Source organism: Telmatherina bonti (assembly GCF_933228915.1).
Source record: "Telmatherina bonti genome assembly, chromosome: 5".
In the NCBI taxonomy this organism is placed as follows: domain Eukaryota; kingdom Metazoa; phylum Chordata; class Actinopteri; order Atheriniformes; family Telmatherinidae; genus Telmatherina; species Telmatherina bonti.
The window spans coordinates 36,588,541-36,604,543 of NC_136623.1; the positions used below are offsets into that span (position 1 = coordinate 36,588,541).

Below are 16,003 nucleotides of genomic sequence, written 5' to 3' on the forward strand. Positions count from 1 at the left end.
GTTTTAAAGATGCTGCATTGACTCCCTGTGCGTTTCAGGATTGATTTTAAGGTTGTTTTAGTTGTGTGGGAATATATTTACGGTCTTGGGTCTTCATATTGATCAGACTTGTTCTTAAATTTTCAGCCCTCGCAGACCATGAGCTCCTCTGGTACCAGCCTCTTAATTGTTCCTCCTCAACTGTGGAACAGCCTAGAGAACCTCAGGGCAGCAGAGATTGATGATCTTTTTAAAAAGAGGGTCAAGACCCACTGTTTTAGCTCAGCTTTAAACTGAACATTTCTATTTTTTTTTTAATTCTATCCTATTCTATTTTATTCTATTCTATGGTAATTTAGCAGAGGTTTCTCTCCATCCGACTTACATGTGAGAGTGAGAACAACACAAGTAAGAAATTAAACAACAGAGGATTAGTAGTTATAGATAAGTGCTGGTCAGACTGCTTTGAGTCCAGTTGGACACAGGTGTTGCCATGTAGTGCTGGAGGCAGTGAAATGTTTTTTGTTTGTTTTTGTTTTTTTTCCCCCCTTCCCTCCATGCAATAGTGCTTTTGTTAATATACCAGAAACAATTGATCCAACAATATCGTCTTTGGGGCAGCTTAGTCAGTGCTGAATTGTCACAAAGAACGGTATAGTTCCTTAATTCAATCTGATAAATGGCAAACTTAAACTTAGTGTGAAAATGCCTCCTACTGATTAAGCCTCACCCAAATGGCAACTGCTCGTCCACCATTACACCATGGATCCAGGCAGCTTCACGTTTGTTTGCGGAGGTAAGAGAAAGTAGGCTTGGCCTTGGACAGATTTAGCTGAAGGCGGTGAGCCTTCATCCATGCAGAGATATCAACAAGACAAGCTCACTGAAACGGTTGCCTGGTTGGAAGGAAAGAAAAAGCTGAATGCTACCTGCATAGCAGGGGTAGGAGAACCCATGAGAGCCAAGAACTGCATTCACTTAAGAGGTGTATAGTAAGAAGAGAAGGATAAGCACCAATTCCTAAAGCCCCCGTTTTCAACCCACCCATGTAGACGTAGTGAGTTTGCATGCATTTTAGTAAATCCCTTGGTATGATTATGCACTTTAAATATAAAAATGTAAAGTCCTATCAATGACTGGGGAGGGCTGGACTGAAGGACAGCACGGAGGCAAGGTCCCGAAAGTGGTGGAGAATGAGAGGGCTAAGAGCCTCTGGGACTTCCGGATGCAGACAGATAAAATGATGGTGGCCAACCAAGCGGACATAGTGATCATGGAGAAGCAGCAGAGGAAAGCCGTAGTGATCGATGTATCCATCCCCAATGATGGAAATATAAGGACAAAGGAGCATGAGAAACTGGAGAAGTACCAAGGCCTCAAGGAAGAACTGGAGAAGGCCTGGAGGGTGAAAGCAACAGTAGTACCCATAGTGATGGAAGCACTCCGTGTCCCCCACACTGGAGAAGCTCCAACAGATACCTGGTGAAACATCAGATATCTCCGTCCTGAAGAGCGCAGTCCTAGGAACAGCTGAGATACTGCATAGGACCCTCAAGCTCCCAGGACTCTGGTAGAAAACCCGAGCTTGAGAGATGAACAGCCCCCCACCCAGAGCACAATTTCTTGGTACTCCTGCTACTAAGTTAGGCACATCGACGCTATATTTAGCGATGTTGTAGACCTTTCATTTAGTTTATATAAAGCCAAAACGAGCATCAACTAGTCGAACATCTTTTTCTGGTGATATCGGGGACTCTCAGTGAGTAACAATAAAATAACGTTTAGTTTTCTCTTCTCTGTTAGCAACACCTCCCTCTCCCCTGTCCTAAAGAAGACACGTAGCTCAGTCTTCATGCAGCTCCAAGCAGCTGTCAGAGCAGGAGGTCTGTATATTTGTGTGTGTCTGTATTTGTTGTATTAACATATGCTGGAAAATGTGAGCCTAAGCATAGTACATTATCTTTAAAGATGTAGAAGTAATATTTCTCACACATTCCAAATTAAAATGTAATCTAGCTCTAGGACTGATGGCGGCTTTTCATTTTATTTGATTTAATTTTTAGACAAAGTGTGAGTTGCTAATGATTCTGTTTGAAAGCAATAGGTAAGGTCTCTGTGGGAGGGGGTGGGGTTGATAAATACAAACTATGTCATGGAGTCTCTCTGTGACAACAGAAGTGTTTATAAGGGATGCAGTACATAGTAAGACATTCTGTTATAACTCTAATTAAACTAAAAAATTAAAAATGAATTATTAATAATAATTTTAAATACAAAAAAAAGCCAGTGAAATAGACCTCATCAAATATTTATTATGCAGGAACGTTTTTCTTTGTTTTATTTTTTGTCAATGTTACTTCATATTGTTTAAGAAATGTAATTTTTCCAGCGATGATCATGATACTAAACACTGTTTTACAGTTTTCTGCAATAAATCAGATCTTATTTAAGTTGTTACACTCTAAAAAGTAATTCAAGGGACTTTTTACCACCACTCAATTAAATCTATGGTTACAAAATAAAAAATGTAATTTATTGATGTAGATAGACTTTTTAAGTTGCAAACATTATTTTTACGAGTTGTGCTGACATAATAATGCTTGTAATCATACAAACATAATATTGTATGTATTTTAGACTCAAATTTTTGCTTCGACCAAAAAAAGAACAAAATTCAAGTTGTAGTGACCTAATGAAATTGGCTTGATAATTTTTTTTTTTTCATCTTAAGTTAAGGATTTCAAGTTCACTCCAAACATGCCTTGACAAGTTCAGACAGTTAAGACAGTGTTAGAGGACAACACTGAACAAATTCTATACAAAGGATAATTTCAAGGTGAGTGTCATTTACTTTACAAATAGAAACTACTAAAGCAATAAATCTGGGTTTATTTTCAATTATGATATGACCAATAGTGGACTCATGGACAAAAGGCTAGGCTACACCTGCTAATGCAGTTCATGTATTAGCATATGTTTGCTTGTACTTCTACAAGGGCACTTAAGTGATATTCCGCATTGCATAAGTGGATAAATTTCATTTAATGAATCTGCTCAGAGAGAGCTTTCCATTTCTACAATGGGGAAACAAAGAGTGGTTCAGTTTTGCTTATTTGTCAGCTTCTTTATGTAATCTAAATTCAAGATATTTATAGACCTTTTTATATATTTTTTTCATATATTCTGATGTCAGTGACATAGATAGCCTTGAAGTTCCACAACAGACTAATAGTTATTTGACCAAAATTAGCAGAATTTTGTTTTGTAGTATTAAAAACAATAGCATTAGTGTTACTTTTTCTTTCTTGGCCATTTTATGCAGTGTTGATTTTATACTTACAACACCCGCAGAAAAAGATAGGGATGAGTTAGGGATGGCATTTGTATTGTAAATTATTTTGATCACTACTGTGATCCAACTTTAAGTTTTCATTTTTCTAGGTCATAAAGAATACAGTCTCACTGTGTCCGTGTCCCCCCAGTCTAAGTGAGACTTTGCTGATACAAAGATACTGTGTAATTCAAGGCCAGTGAGTGATTTTATGAGTTAGTTCATGTCTATAAAAATGGACTGGGCATGCAAAATGTGTACATTTGAAACTTCCACAAAAACAGGGTTGCTAAAACATTACAGGTTACGCCATGGCCACGTTGGGCAACCTCTGCCATGTCTTTTCCAAGATTGTTTTTGTTCCTTTAAAGCATGGGGTAGCCTTAGATCACATTTATCAAGAAATCACTCTCAGGAAACTGAGGAAACTCAACAAAGATTCCGATCTTTAGAAATTCTCTCTTTTACTTGCCAGTGTTGCAGCACCAGCACTATTTCCACCGAAAGAGAGTTTTTTGAACACCTTGGTCAACATTTGAAAAAACATGAGACTGTCATCTGTGTTTTTAAGAACTGCAATTTCAGTACTAACATTTATGGAACATTTGCCTCCCACAAAAGCAGAAAGCATAGTCCTCACTCACTACAAGACTTTAAAGAAGACCTGCTAAAGAGGTATGACAGTTCTTCAAATACAGATGATTACAGTGATGCGGATGTTCAAGACGGTGAACTATCTATAACCTCTGATGTTCAAGATGATAATGGTGTGCAAGATCTACCAAACCTCATTGAAAAAAATTTGGCGTTGTTGTTACTAAAACTGGAAAGCACTTTTAATGTATCTAACAGGTGTATTGATGAGGTAGTTGAAGAGGTACATTTTACCTCTCATTCAGCATCAGGTCCTATCATCAAAGATATTATACATTCCTGTTTGAAGAAGCACAATTGTGAGATTCATGAGTCTGTTGTGTCAGACATGGTGACAGAGCTATGTAATGCCAATCCCTTTACCTCTGCCCTGAGTAGTGGTGGTCCACTTTCTTCTGCCTACAAAAGAAGGGCTTATTTTAAGGAGCAGTTTGCTGTGGTGGAACCAGTGGAGTATGTACTCAGTAGGGAAGAAGATAGAAGCTTTCAGTATGTACCTATTCTAAAGTCATTGTTACAAGTTTTGAGACAGAGAAAGATACAGGATTTGATCTTGAAGGACAAAGAGGCTCCAAGTTATGGAGAAACACAGTACAGAACATTTTCTGATGGCATCTATTATCAATCAAATGAGTTGTTTTCTGGAGAAGATCCTACGATTGCAGTTATTCTCTATATTGATGACTTTGAGATATGCAATCCGCTGGGCACATCTAGGAAAAAACACAAAGTCACAGCTGTGTACTGGATGTTAGCTGATGTTCCTTTAATTCTCAGATCATCATTGACCTCCATCTTCTTAGCCATTCTCTGCAGGGCTGAGGATGTGAAAAGATATGGTTACAGAACTGTACTGGAGCCACTCCTCAAGGATCTTGTGAGCTTAGAAGAAAAGGGCTTGTATGTCCCAGCATTAGGCAAAACAGTGAAAGGAACAGTATTTAGTGTTGTGGCAGATAATCTTGGGGCCCATTCTATTGCAGGATTTGTTGAAAGCTGTTCCAGCTCTCACGTTTGCAGATTTTGTCTGGGTGAGCAGTCAGAGTTTCAGATGGAAGAAGTGAGGACGGGAGCATTTAAACTCAGAACTAAAGAAGAACATGAAATGCATGTCCAGGCTATGCAGGAGAACATTGCTTTGGCACATGTCTATGGAGTCAAGAGGCAATGTGCACTTACAGAGCATTTGAAGTATTTCAGTGTTTTGTCAGGTTACCCGCCTGATGTGTTGCATGATCTGTTTGAGGGTATAGTCCCCCGGGAATTGGCTCTATGTCTTCAAGTATTTCTTAAGAAAAAATACTTCACTCTTGATGAACTCAACAAAAGAATCAAAACATTCCCCTACAAATGGTCAGACAAGGCTAATGCTCCACAGCAGGTCCCTCTGAATTTTGCAGCAAGGAGAAGTGTTGGTGGGAATGCCCATGAAAACTGGTCATTGCTGCGATTCCTGCCCCTCATAATTGGGCCAAAAATCCCTGAGAGTGAACCAGCATGGGAAGTACTCCTGGTGCTCAAAGACATAGTTGAGCTTGTTGTAAGTCATGTTCACACAGAGGAGACTGTTTGTTACCTAGACAGTAAAATCTCTGAACACAGACACAAGTTTCTCCAGGTTTTCCCACAGGAAAAACTAATCCCTAAACACCATTTCCTGGAACATTACCCACAGCTGATCAGGGCCTATGGTCCACTAGTATTTCTGTGGACTATGCGGTTTGAAGCCAAACACCGCTTTTTTAAGCGTGTTGTTAGGCACACTCACAGCTTTCGAAACATCCTGTTGTCACTCTCCATGAAGCATCAGCTGATGGTTGCATATAACCACCATGATCCCAGTGTTGTGAAACCTGTCTTACAGGCCACACATCTGTCTACTGTAGATCTTACTTTGCTAAGAAAAGATATCCAGGAAGCACTGCAAGCTAAATTCCCTGGTGAGACACGTGTCCAGATAGCCAACCATGTGTGTTACAGTGGCACAAAGTATGCGGTTGGAATGATTTTGGCTAATGGTTCAACAGGTACTTTGTGAAACATTTTGTGTTTTACAGATTGAGTTATGTCACAACCAGCCCATCTCCGAGTGATCATTTCAGATCACAATGTCCAGAAACTGACATTACCATTTGGAATCCCTAGAACAGTTGAATAACTTTGTTCAGTTGTTCAAGATGCATTTGGGATTTATGGGAATTTCTGTTTGCATTACAAGGATGCTGATTTTGGTAATGATTTTTTCTCCTTGAGTTCGACAACTGACATCACAGATAAGGATACTATCAAGGTTGTGTATATCCAAGAACCAGCTACAGTAACTGTGACCTTAACAGACGTCGGTGGGTCTTTCTCGAGTGTTATTGATGGTTCTGTTCAGTCTTCTGACGAAGCCTGCTCATCTGTGTCCTCCCATGACACATTGCCGGTATCTCCAGACCTCATGACAGGAAGTTTAACCCAGCGGTCAAAGGGTTGGCCCTCAGAATTTCCAATCCCTCGTTTCTCTTCGAGTACAGAGATTCTGCTTCAGTCAGGCAATGAAAACTTTACTTGCTCTGGGACATTTTTTGGCATCAAAAATCTCATCTCCCTACTTCCAGACATTCTTGGAAGATTAGCTGAAGTCATTTATGAGTACACTGCTTATCCATCAAGCGCACAACTAAGTCAAGTAGCAGAGGCCTTGATCAAAAAACATCCCTGCCTTAAAGAACCAGGATCGTTCAATGGATGCTATGGATGGATCCAGCGACTCAAATATAAGATGAACAACTTCAGATCCAAACTTCGGTGTCTTGGCTGTCCAGAAGTTGAAGTGAACTCACTCAAGAGGAAACCAGCACATGAGCAGGCCCCTGCAAAAAATGTTAAAAAGCCTAAAAAAGCTGAAGTAAATTACCTACCTCCTCATCCTCAAGGTGAAAGCACTGAAAGTTTGGAGAAAGTAAGAGTTGACCTCTTACACGAAGTGACAAAAAGAGATAATTGCCAGGTAGTTGCTGAGAAAATGGCCAAAAGATTCTCTCTTCGTAGACAAGAGATCGTTTATGAATCCCCTGCAATAAGGGACTTCATGAAGCGCTGGCCTGCATTATGTGAGCCTACTCAGGTAAGTTTTTTCCCCTTATATTGTATATTTAAAGCCATTATTGCTTGGTAGCCAATTTTTATTGGTTGATTTTCCCCACCCTTAAGCAACCAATGCCATTCTTAATTTTGAATGGTTTACAGATAAAAGAAGAATTCAAGAGAATAACAACCGTCAACCTTGAATCTACCTTTATGGCTAAACTTGACCATTGCACTCCGAAACTGATGGACTTAGTCTCATCAAGGGGAGGAGCTACAGGAGTGAGAATCAGGCAGATCAAGGACATGCTTCTTGAGGTGGGATGATTATTTTGACTTGTCTTTGAAATTAAAGTTGTTGACAGTCATCCATTCAGATTAAATTTAACTACTTCTCTTGATTCTTTTCCCCCTTTCTCTCAAATAGCACAATACAATTGAAATGCGCTGAGAAGTAGCCATCCGCTGCCTTGTTGTTTACCTTGGAGAGAAGGAAGAGGACCTTTTCAAGGATTTTGGTGTAAGTCATCCAACATCATGAAAGAAAATTAAAGCCCACACTGTACAGAAACCTGTTCCTGCACTGATTATTTACTTAAATGCAAACTACATTGCGTTTTACACAGTAAACTGGCATGATGAATGAGTTGCAGGCATCGACCCGTAAGACTGAACATGTATGTTCTGTATGGCATATATCGCAAAGCAAAATGCCTTTTGCTTTGCCATATTTGGTTCTTATTCTCCCCCGCATGATAATTTCATGGATTAATATCATGTTGAGAAATTGAAAACATATTTTAGTTAAGCACACCAGTTTGATCATAGAAAAAGCTGTTTTGAGTAAAGAAAAACAGCCATGCATTATCACTATCATGTGTGTATGATTGTAAGGGTAAAAATCTAAATATGTAATGGCTCCATTGATTAATTGAATTCACTAAAATGAATAAAAAGTCAGCAGTAATCATTTATTTCATTATCTCTGACATCCTAACCTATTTTTAAAATTTCTTTACAAGGATACAGAAGAGTTTGAGACGGGCCTTGATGGGCAAGTGATGAAAATTGCCATCATCGGTGACCGGTCTGCCCAAGGATCTGACCACAAGACAGCAATCATTGTGGTTGAGGGAACCAAAATCGTGGAGGGAAAGGATATCCCAAGATGCTGTGCTTTACTGATGGGCATAATATATGCTCTGAATCTGAGCTATCGCAAGGAACTTAAATACACTTTTGAAGTGTTTCAGAAGCTGTTTCTTGAACTTGATGGACTAAAAGCCAGCGCAAAAGTAACAAATCTCAAGAACTGTATTTTCTGAAGATTTTACTTGTTTTGACGCACTGTCAGATTTTAACCAGATTTTGTTATGTAAAACAACTTTGGAAATTGATGGTGTGATCGAAAATGGAAATATGACACAAAATGTGTGATAGTGTCTCTGTCAAGTTGATTTTGAAATACTGTTTGCCCATATGTATATCTTGTATTGCCAGTTGACAAAACAAAGATATTATTAAAAGAAATACTTATTTTGGATTTAAAGAGGGATTGCTACAGTGTAAAATACAAAGAATTCTGTTATTGTGTTTTCGGAATCAATGTTAAGGGCTTACTAATGTAACTGGATATGCCACTTATGTATAACAACTTTGGAAAGTTCCATCATTCATTACCTGACTTTGGCTGTGATCTCAATGGAAACCTAAGTTCTGAGGGGGTCACAAATGTTTAAAATGTATCTAGATGTGTTGTTAAATCTTGTATAAGCTACTTCCCTTAGAAACAGTTCAGTCTTTTATAAGAATTGTGTCTTAAAAATTTTAATATTGTTTCAAATAATGTCTGCTGTAAAAACCCTGTTCTTTACAGTTTTTGTAAAAAAAAAAAAAAAAAAAAAAAGACGGGGACTTTAGGAGATTAGAGGTAATTGAAAGTTGATGTTAAATGAGCATTTGCTTAGAATTTTACTGTGATATTACAACATGGAAAGTGCCGTGATTTGAAATATGTAAAGGACTATAAATAATTTGGCAGTGATAGCATAACTAAGGGGCTTTGCTTAATATAACAAGACAATATGGCCAATTTTTTTCATAATTTGAAGGGGAGTTCAAATATGTTTTTCTTTTAATCCAGACTTAAATATTGTCTGTTCAAAATTACAACTATTGTTTAAAATAAAATAAAAAAAGTTAATTGCAAACAATTTTGTTGTTCAACTAATTAATTTCTTACAAGCTATGAACAAAACATGAAATTAAAGAAAATTTAATTGGAACAACTTCAATTTTTTATTCAATTCGGTTCATAACACACATAAAAATAATTTAAAACCATGTGAAAAACTTTGTTGGGAAAACTTGATTTTTACAATTAATCTACTTGAAAACTTTTGTTTATGATTATGGCAATTGTGTTCATAACACTTAAAAATTCCTTTCAAATAATGTGAAAAAATGAACTAAAATACTTAATTTATTTAAATATTCAACTCAAAAACATGTGTTTGTACTACTAAATATTAAGCGAGCTGCAATTAAAAATACCTCTGATTATAAAGGGAAATCTACTTAACCTAACTCAATGTTGTATTTTGGTTGAACATAATTTCACAAGAAGTTATCACAACTCAAAAAGACTGATGCAAACTGTTGCGTTAATTTTTTTTGTTGAACCAGAACATTAGTTTTTAGAGTGTACCAGTTACCAGCATTAATTCTGCAGGTATTTAACCAGAGATCTCTTTTCACTGTGTTCCTAACAGGACTGTAAAAATCTGCTGAGCCTACTAATGAAATGTCACACCTTCTTACACATAATGTGAAACATGGCATGTTTGTGCTACACCATTTTGCATGCCACACAAAACCCTAGAAATTTCATGTATTCCATCACATGTTACTTTTTGGGATGTAAAGCAGAGCTTTTTAACTTGCAGCAACCAATAACAATAAAAAATAATTTGCTTTGTGAAATGGAAACTAAATCTAGCTATAGATGTTCCAAACAAATTTGGAATTATATTATTTTGCACAAACTTGTAATTGTAATGCAGGCTGTAGGAAGTAAAACCTCACACTTTGGGTAACACAGCAGGTCACTTGTATGTGCAATGAAATGATGAAGCATAATGAAAGAAGAGCATACATACCCATCGGTGTGCCAACGCCGTAGGCTTTGGAGTCAATAAGGCCTCCAATCTGTGTGAGATTGCAGTTGCGCTGTGTTACAAACTCGATGGTGGTGGACTCCATGAGGAATGCGTAGTCTGAGGTGAGCACACGGTGAATGCCTTCCTCCACATTCTTCACCATAACAGAGTGCCTCCGACTGCTCATGAACTCCCACATCTTATCATATGTGGAAATCTTGGTTTTCTGTGAGGAGGCCAACAATGACACTGTGAGTACAAAAAAATATTCTTGTCAACTTAATCATTACTGCAGAAAGAATAGTTAAAAAGAACAATGGTGTTTATTTTCAACTGCTACTTAGATATTTTACCCTAATGTTGACAAAACCAGACTGAAGCTGATCAACGACATCTGTGTTCATGAATCTACGTTAGCACTACGTTAGTTTTCATCCCTATCCATCAGATAGGGATGATAACATATTTCTCACAGACAGCATTTCTGACTCTGGGAATTCATTCTCCATGAACGTCACATCACCTGAGATATTCTTTATTTACTTTGAGGACATCTGTCGGGACTCTTTTTTGACTTTGGCATGGCCTGAACAGTTTCTAGACACGTCTAATTCATGATGGTCTAAGTGACAAAAGAAACTACAACAGCCATAAAATTCATACTACTGAGAATGTAAGCAGCTCTGTTCAGGCCTGAAGATCACTTAACTTACAATTACTTGCTTGCGTAACATATAAATAATTTGTCTGTTTAGGTGATTATTGTTTATGAGGGGAACAAAGGATGAAACGAATGAGGATGTGTGTTGTATTAGAACATTGCGCCTTCATGTCTTTCCTCTGACTAACTCCCTTAGGTAGAAGCAGTGCTTGCACTGTCAATGCCTGTGTGCCTTACTCACTCAACACCTGTAATCACTGAGAAAAATCCAGCAGTGCATTACTCCCCAGGCGAGCAGATTTGAAGGCCTTTTTGAAACTATTTGAAACCTAATTAAGTCACATCTTCAAGGTCCCGCCCGCCATTATTGTGTGTAATGACTTTTTGTGGCTGGTCGATATTTTAGATCAACTGGGTGATTTGCAGAGTGCCTATCAGAATCTTGTGGAGTCACCCTTGACAAATCAGGCGATTGAGCATGCAAGCTTCAGACTGCTGATAAGGCAGGAGCAGTGGCTGTGAATGCACAGAGAGAGATAACCACCTACACTCTAAATCAGGCAGAGAGCTGTGGTGGGCCTCCCAGAGCCTCTACTCAGAGATTCAGAGCTGATTACACTTGAACCATAAAAGGGATCTTGGAAAATGCAACAGTGTATACAAGGAATTGTTAAAGACATAGTAAAAGCACAGAATAATGCATTTTGCTGTAATGCATTATTATCTAATTTTGTTGACCACTCAAACCTTCACAAAACAAGCAGCATGTATCCATCTGAACCCAGTGTTGCAGGGCATTCTGGGCTTTGTTCTCTTAAAACATTTCAACATATATGATTGCATCAGGAGAGCAATGTGGCTTTCCTCCAAAGCACTGTTAAACACTGATGATCCAATTAGTCAGATCCACCTTCTAGTACCAGGTTGGACCCCTCCCCCCTTTTCCTTCAGCTCTGCAATAATACTTAGCGCCATTGATTCAACCTGTTGCAAACATTCCCCAGCGATTTTGTTCCATATATACATGAACCTTCACACAGTTTCTGCACATCTGTGATGAGAAGCTCCAGTTCCACCACATTCCAAAGTTGCTCTCTTGGATTTTGATGTGTTGAATGTGAAGGCCAATTTGCTCTTCTTCAGACCTTCTCTGTAAACACTTAGGATGATAGTGTGTGAAAATCCCAACAAATACTCAAGAGTAACAACATGCCACATGCAGAATCTCAAAAATCAGCATGTCATCTTCACCTTGACTACATGTATTGAGTTGCTGCCATTTCATTGGCTGGTTAGATATTTGTGGGAAAAGGAAGTTAAACAGGTGGAGCTGATAAAGTGGATGGTAAGTGTATTTTTGAAAATTTTCTTTCAAACAACAAAGAAATCAGAGTGTCTGAACACATATTATATTTATCAAACATTCCAGATCCCCTGAAAAATCTCATTTAGGTGTCAATATTCATCTTACGTCTTCTGCAGAGGTTTTTTCGTCCAATTTTCCAAGAATGCAGAAAACTGTTTATCACACTGAAGTGGCCACAGATAAGTAAACACTTTACAATCCCCTCATGTATTCAGATCTGTGCTGTAGATTGGAGTCAGATTGTTTTTCTGTACTTAAAACACAATCAGTGGCCAGACTTATCGACACATCCCGACGCATGAGGTGAAAAGCCTCCAGTTTGTGTCCTGTATGTTAAGCAGCAGTGAGTTTGGGTGTCACCTTAAATTAAAATGTATGGAACTGAACATTGATAATCCCAAGAGGAAAATGATGTTGTAGTTTAAAATATGGAAAAAATAAAACAAAATTACATAAATGACTAGATGATTTTACAAACCGTTTGAACAACCAAGCTGAACTGTGATGGTGAGGTGTGGATGAGGAGACTGCCATGAATACTGTGTGGAGGTTGTAGCTTAGCAACAACTGAGCTGATGGCGTCACACTCAGCATAAACAGGTATCAGAGGTGAGCGCACTCTATGCAGTCTTTGTCTGTAGTCTGAGAGCTGAGTAGAGTCTGAAACATGTTCTTGCAGCCACATAACTGCATTCCAAATGTCATGCTGTGACCACATCAGCACTCTTAGCTTCTATTAGCTGCTGATTTCATATTTTAGATGACAAGAGAAGGAAGAAATTCTCTCTGTTTTACTTCTCCCCTACATTCACATCTTGTAACCTCATCTGGACCTGGGGTCTTTCTCTGGGTGTTACTTGGGCTTTGGAAGCTCAATAAGCTATACCTGAATGTCAGCAGCTTCCCTGCTGGCATGGTTATGCCTCACAACAGTTGTTGAAAGCTGTCAAATATACTGAAATCTTTCCAGCAACACAGTTCACAAATCAGTGTGGAAAATGCTGATGAAATCTTTATCACTGAAAAAAACTCACTGGGAATTTCAAGAAGATACAGGGAATATGCTATGAGATGCTTGAATCTTTGACAAACTATGGTCCCAGTCAGTAACTACAAATAACAAATAACATGGTCAGTTATAAAACATCTACATTACTCATCTTCGACAATCCTCAGGTTAAACTGGTACAATCTGTTGCATAACAGATCGTTATAACTGGTTCGATCAGCTGGGTTTTGACAGATGATGGAGAGAAACTCCTGGTAGCTTGACAACAATTGTTTAACATTAAAAGTACATCAAGGCCAATATAAAACAGTTCCAATACTTTAGCATAATTATCAAGTTTTGTAAAAAAATAAATAAACTGTTGAAAAATGTTTACAGTGAGGGACATATCATGAAAGAACACCACGTGTTGTGTTGTTCTAGACCAGGGGTGTCCAAAGTCGGTCCTCGAGGGCCGCGGTCCTGCAGGTTTCCCATGTATTCCTGTTCCAACACATCTAGCTTCCACTAAATGGATCAAACAGCCAATGACGTGCACAACTGATTAAGCTCTACTACTAATTAATTTGAATCAGGTGTGTCTGAGCAGGGATACATAGAAAACCTGCAGGATTCTGGCCCTCGAGGACCGGAGCTGGACACCTCTGTTCTAGACACTGCATTGTGCATTAAATTGTGTAATGCACAACTGTGTCAAAAGCAGTAGACAGGTCCAGTAGAATTAGGATGGGCTGGGTGAATTTTGTCTCGCAGGTCCTGACACCAGGCGACATAGTTTATCTTTAGGGGAGGCAAGAAAGGAGCAGAATGTTTCTGTAGCCTCTTTAAAAGACTGTAAAACAAAGTCTGAGTTGGGAGGGAGGGTAGAGTAAACCCTGTCGCACATCTACGTAAGGCTGAGACATCTCAAGTTTCTGCGGTAGCAAACCCTTTTTGGAGCCACGTGAGTAACATGAAAAAGTAGGGTTGAGAATTTTACCAAGAAGTGGACTGAGAGGTATAGTGGAGTAGCTGACAGGTCCGCTGTGGAGCAGTTTCTGGTCAGTGGACTCGCAGGTCTTTACACTATGTGGTCTTTGTGGTCGGTGGAAGGAATACTTCGAAGACCTCCTCAATCCTATCAACACGTCTTCCCATGAGGAAGCAGAGCTGGGGGACTCAAGTGTGGACTCTCCTATCTCTGGGGCTGAAGTCACTGAGGTGGTCAAAAAGCTCCTTGGCAGCAAGGCCCCGGGGGTGGACGAGATCCGCCTGGAGTTCCTTAAGGCTCTGGATGCTGTGGGGCTGTCCTGGCTGACACGTCTCTGCAGCATCGCGTGAACATCGGGGACAGTACCGCTGGATTGGCAGACTGGGGTGGTGGTCCCCCTTTTTAAGAAACGGGACCGGAGGGTGTGTTCCAATTACAGGGGAATCACACTCCTCAGCCTCCCTGGTAAGGTCTATTCAGGGGTCCTGGAGAGGAGGGTCCGCCGGATAGTCGAATCTCGGATTGAGGAGGAGCAGTGGGGTTTTCGTCCTGGTCGTGGAACAGTGGACCAGCTCTATACCCTCTTTAGGGTCCTGGAGGGGGCTTGGGAGTTTGCCCAACCAGTCTACATGTGTTTTGTGGACCTGGAGAAGACGTTTAACCGTGTCCCCCGGGGGATCCTGTGGGGGGTACTCCGGGAGTATGGGGTACTGGACCCCCTTGTGCGAGCTGTCCGGTCCCTGTACGACAGGTGTCAGAGCTTGGTCCGCGTTGCCGGTAGTAAGTCGGATTTGTTTCAGGTGAGGGTTGGACCCCGCCAAGGCTGCCCTTTATCACCAATTCTGTTCATAACTTATATGGACAGAATTTCTAGGCGCAGCCGAGGTGTTGAGGGGATTTGGCTTGGTGGCATCAGGATTGGGTCCCTGCTTTTTGCAGATGACGTGGTCCTGTTGGCTTCATCTGGTCGTGATCTCCAGCTCTCACTTGAGCGATTTGCTGCCAAGTGTGAAGCGGCTGGGATGAGAATCAGCACCTCCAAATCTGAGACCATGGTCCTCAGCCGGAATAGGGTGGATTGTCCTCTCCGGGTCGGGAGTGAGGTCCTGCCTCAAGTGGAGGAGTTTAAATATCTCGGGGTCTTGTTCACGAGTGAGAGAAGGATGGAGCGTGAGATGGACGGACGGATAGGTGCGGCATCTGCAGTAATGCGGACTCTGCGCCGGTCTGTCGTGGTGAAGAAAGAGCTGAGCCAGAAAGCGAAGCTCTCGATTTACCAGTCGATCTACGTTCATACCCTCACCTATGGTCATGAGCTGTGGGTCATGACCGAAAGAATATCTCGTATACAGGCGGCTAAAATGAGTTTCTTCAGCAGGGTGGCCGGGCTCTCCCTTAGAGATAGGGTGAGGAGCTCGGTCATCCGGGAGGGGCTCAGAGTAGAGCCGCTGCTCCTCCGCATCGAGAGGAACCAGTTGAGGTGGCTCGGGCATCTGGTCAGGATGCCTTCTGGACCTCCCTGGCGAGGTGCTCCAGGCATGTCCCTCTGGGGAAGACCCAGGACACGCCGGAGGGATTATATCTCTCGGCTGGCCTGGGAATGCCTCGGGATCCCCCCCGCAGAGTTGGCAAATGTGGCTGGGGAGAGGGAAGTCTGGGCTTCCCTGCTTAGGCTGCTGCCCCCGCGACCCCGGATAAGCGGCATGAAGATGAGACGAGACGAGACGTAATAACAACAGAGCCCAACACCAACAGTACAAACAATAACCCGAAACCATGACAGAAACTCCAGCACTAACTCAC

At 40.5% G+C, this 16,003-nt stretch overlaps 1 protein-coding gene across 2 annotated transcripts in view; it reads right to left on the minus strand.

Annotated features, from left to right (window-relative positions):
• LOC306756473 (glutamate receptor ionotropic, kainate 2-like) overlaps positions 1-16,003 on the minus strand; it is a gene marked incomplete at both ends in the record, with an annotated part of 320,056 nt that overhangs the window by 35,114 nt on the left and 268,939 nt on the right. For both annotated transcript variants that reach the window (XM_079241205.1, XM_079241206.1), the window contains one exon: positions 10,195-10,420. In XM_079241205.1, coding sequence (XP_079097331.1) covers positions 10,195-10,420 — 226 coding nt within the window. The remainder of the gene's footprint in view (positions 1-10,194; positions 10,421-16,003) is intronic.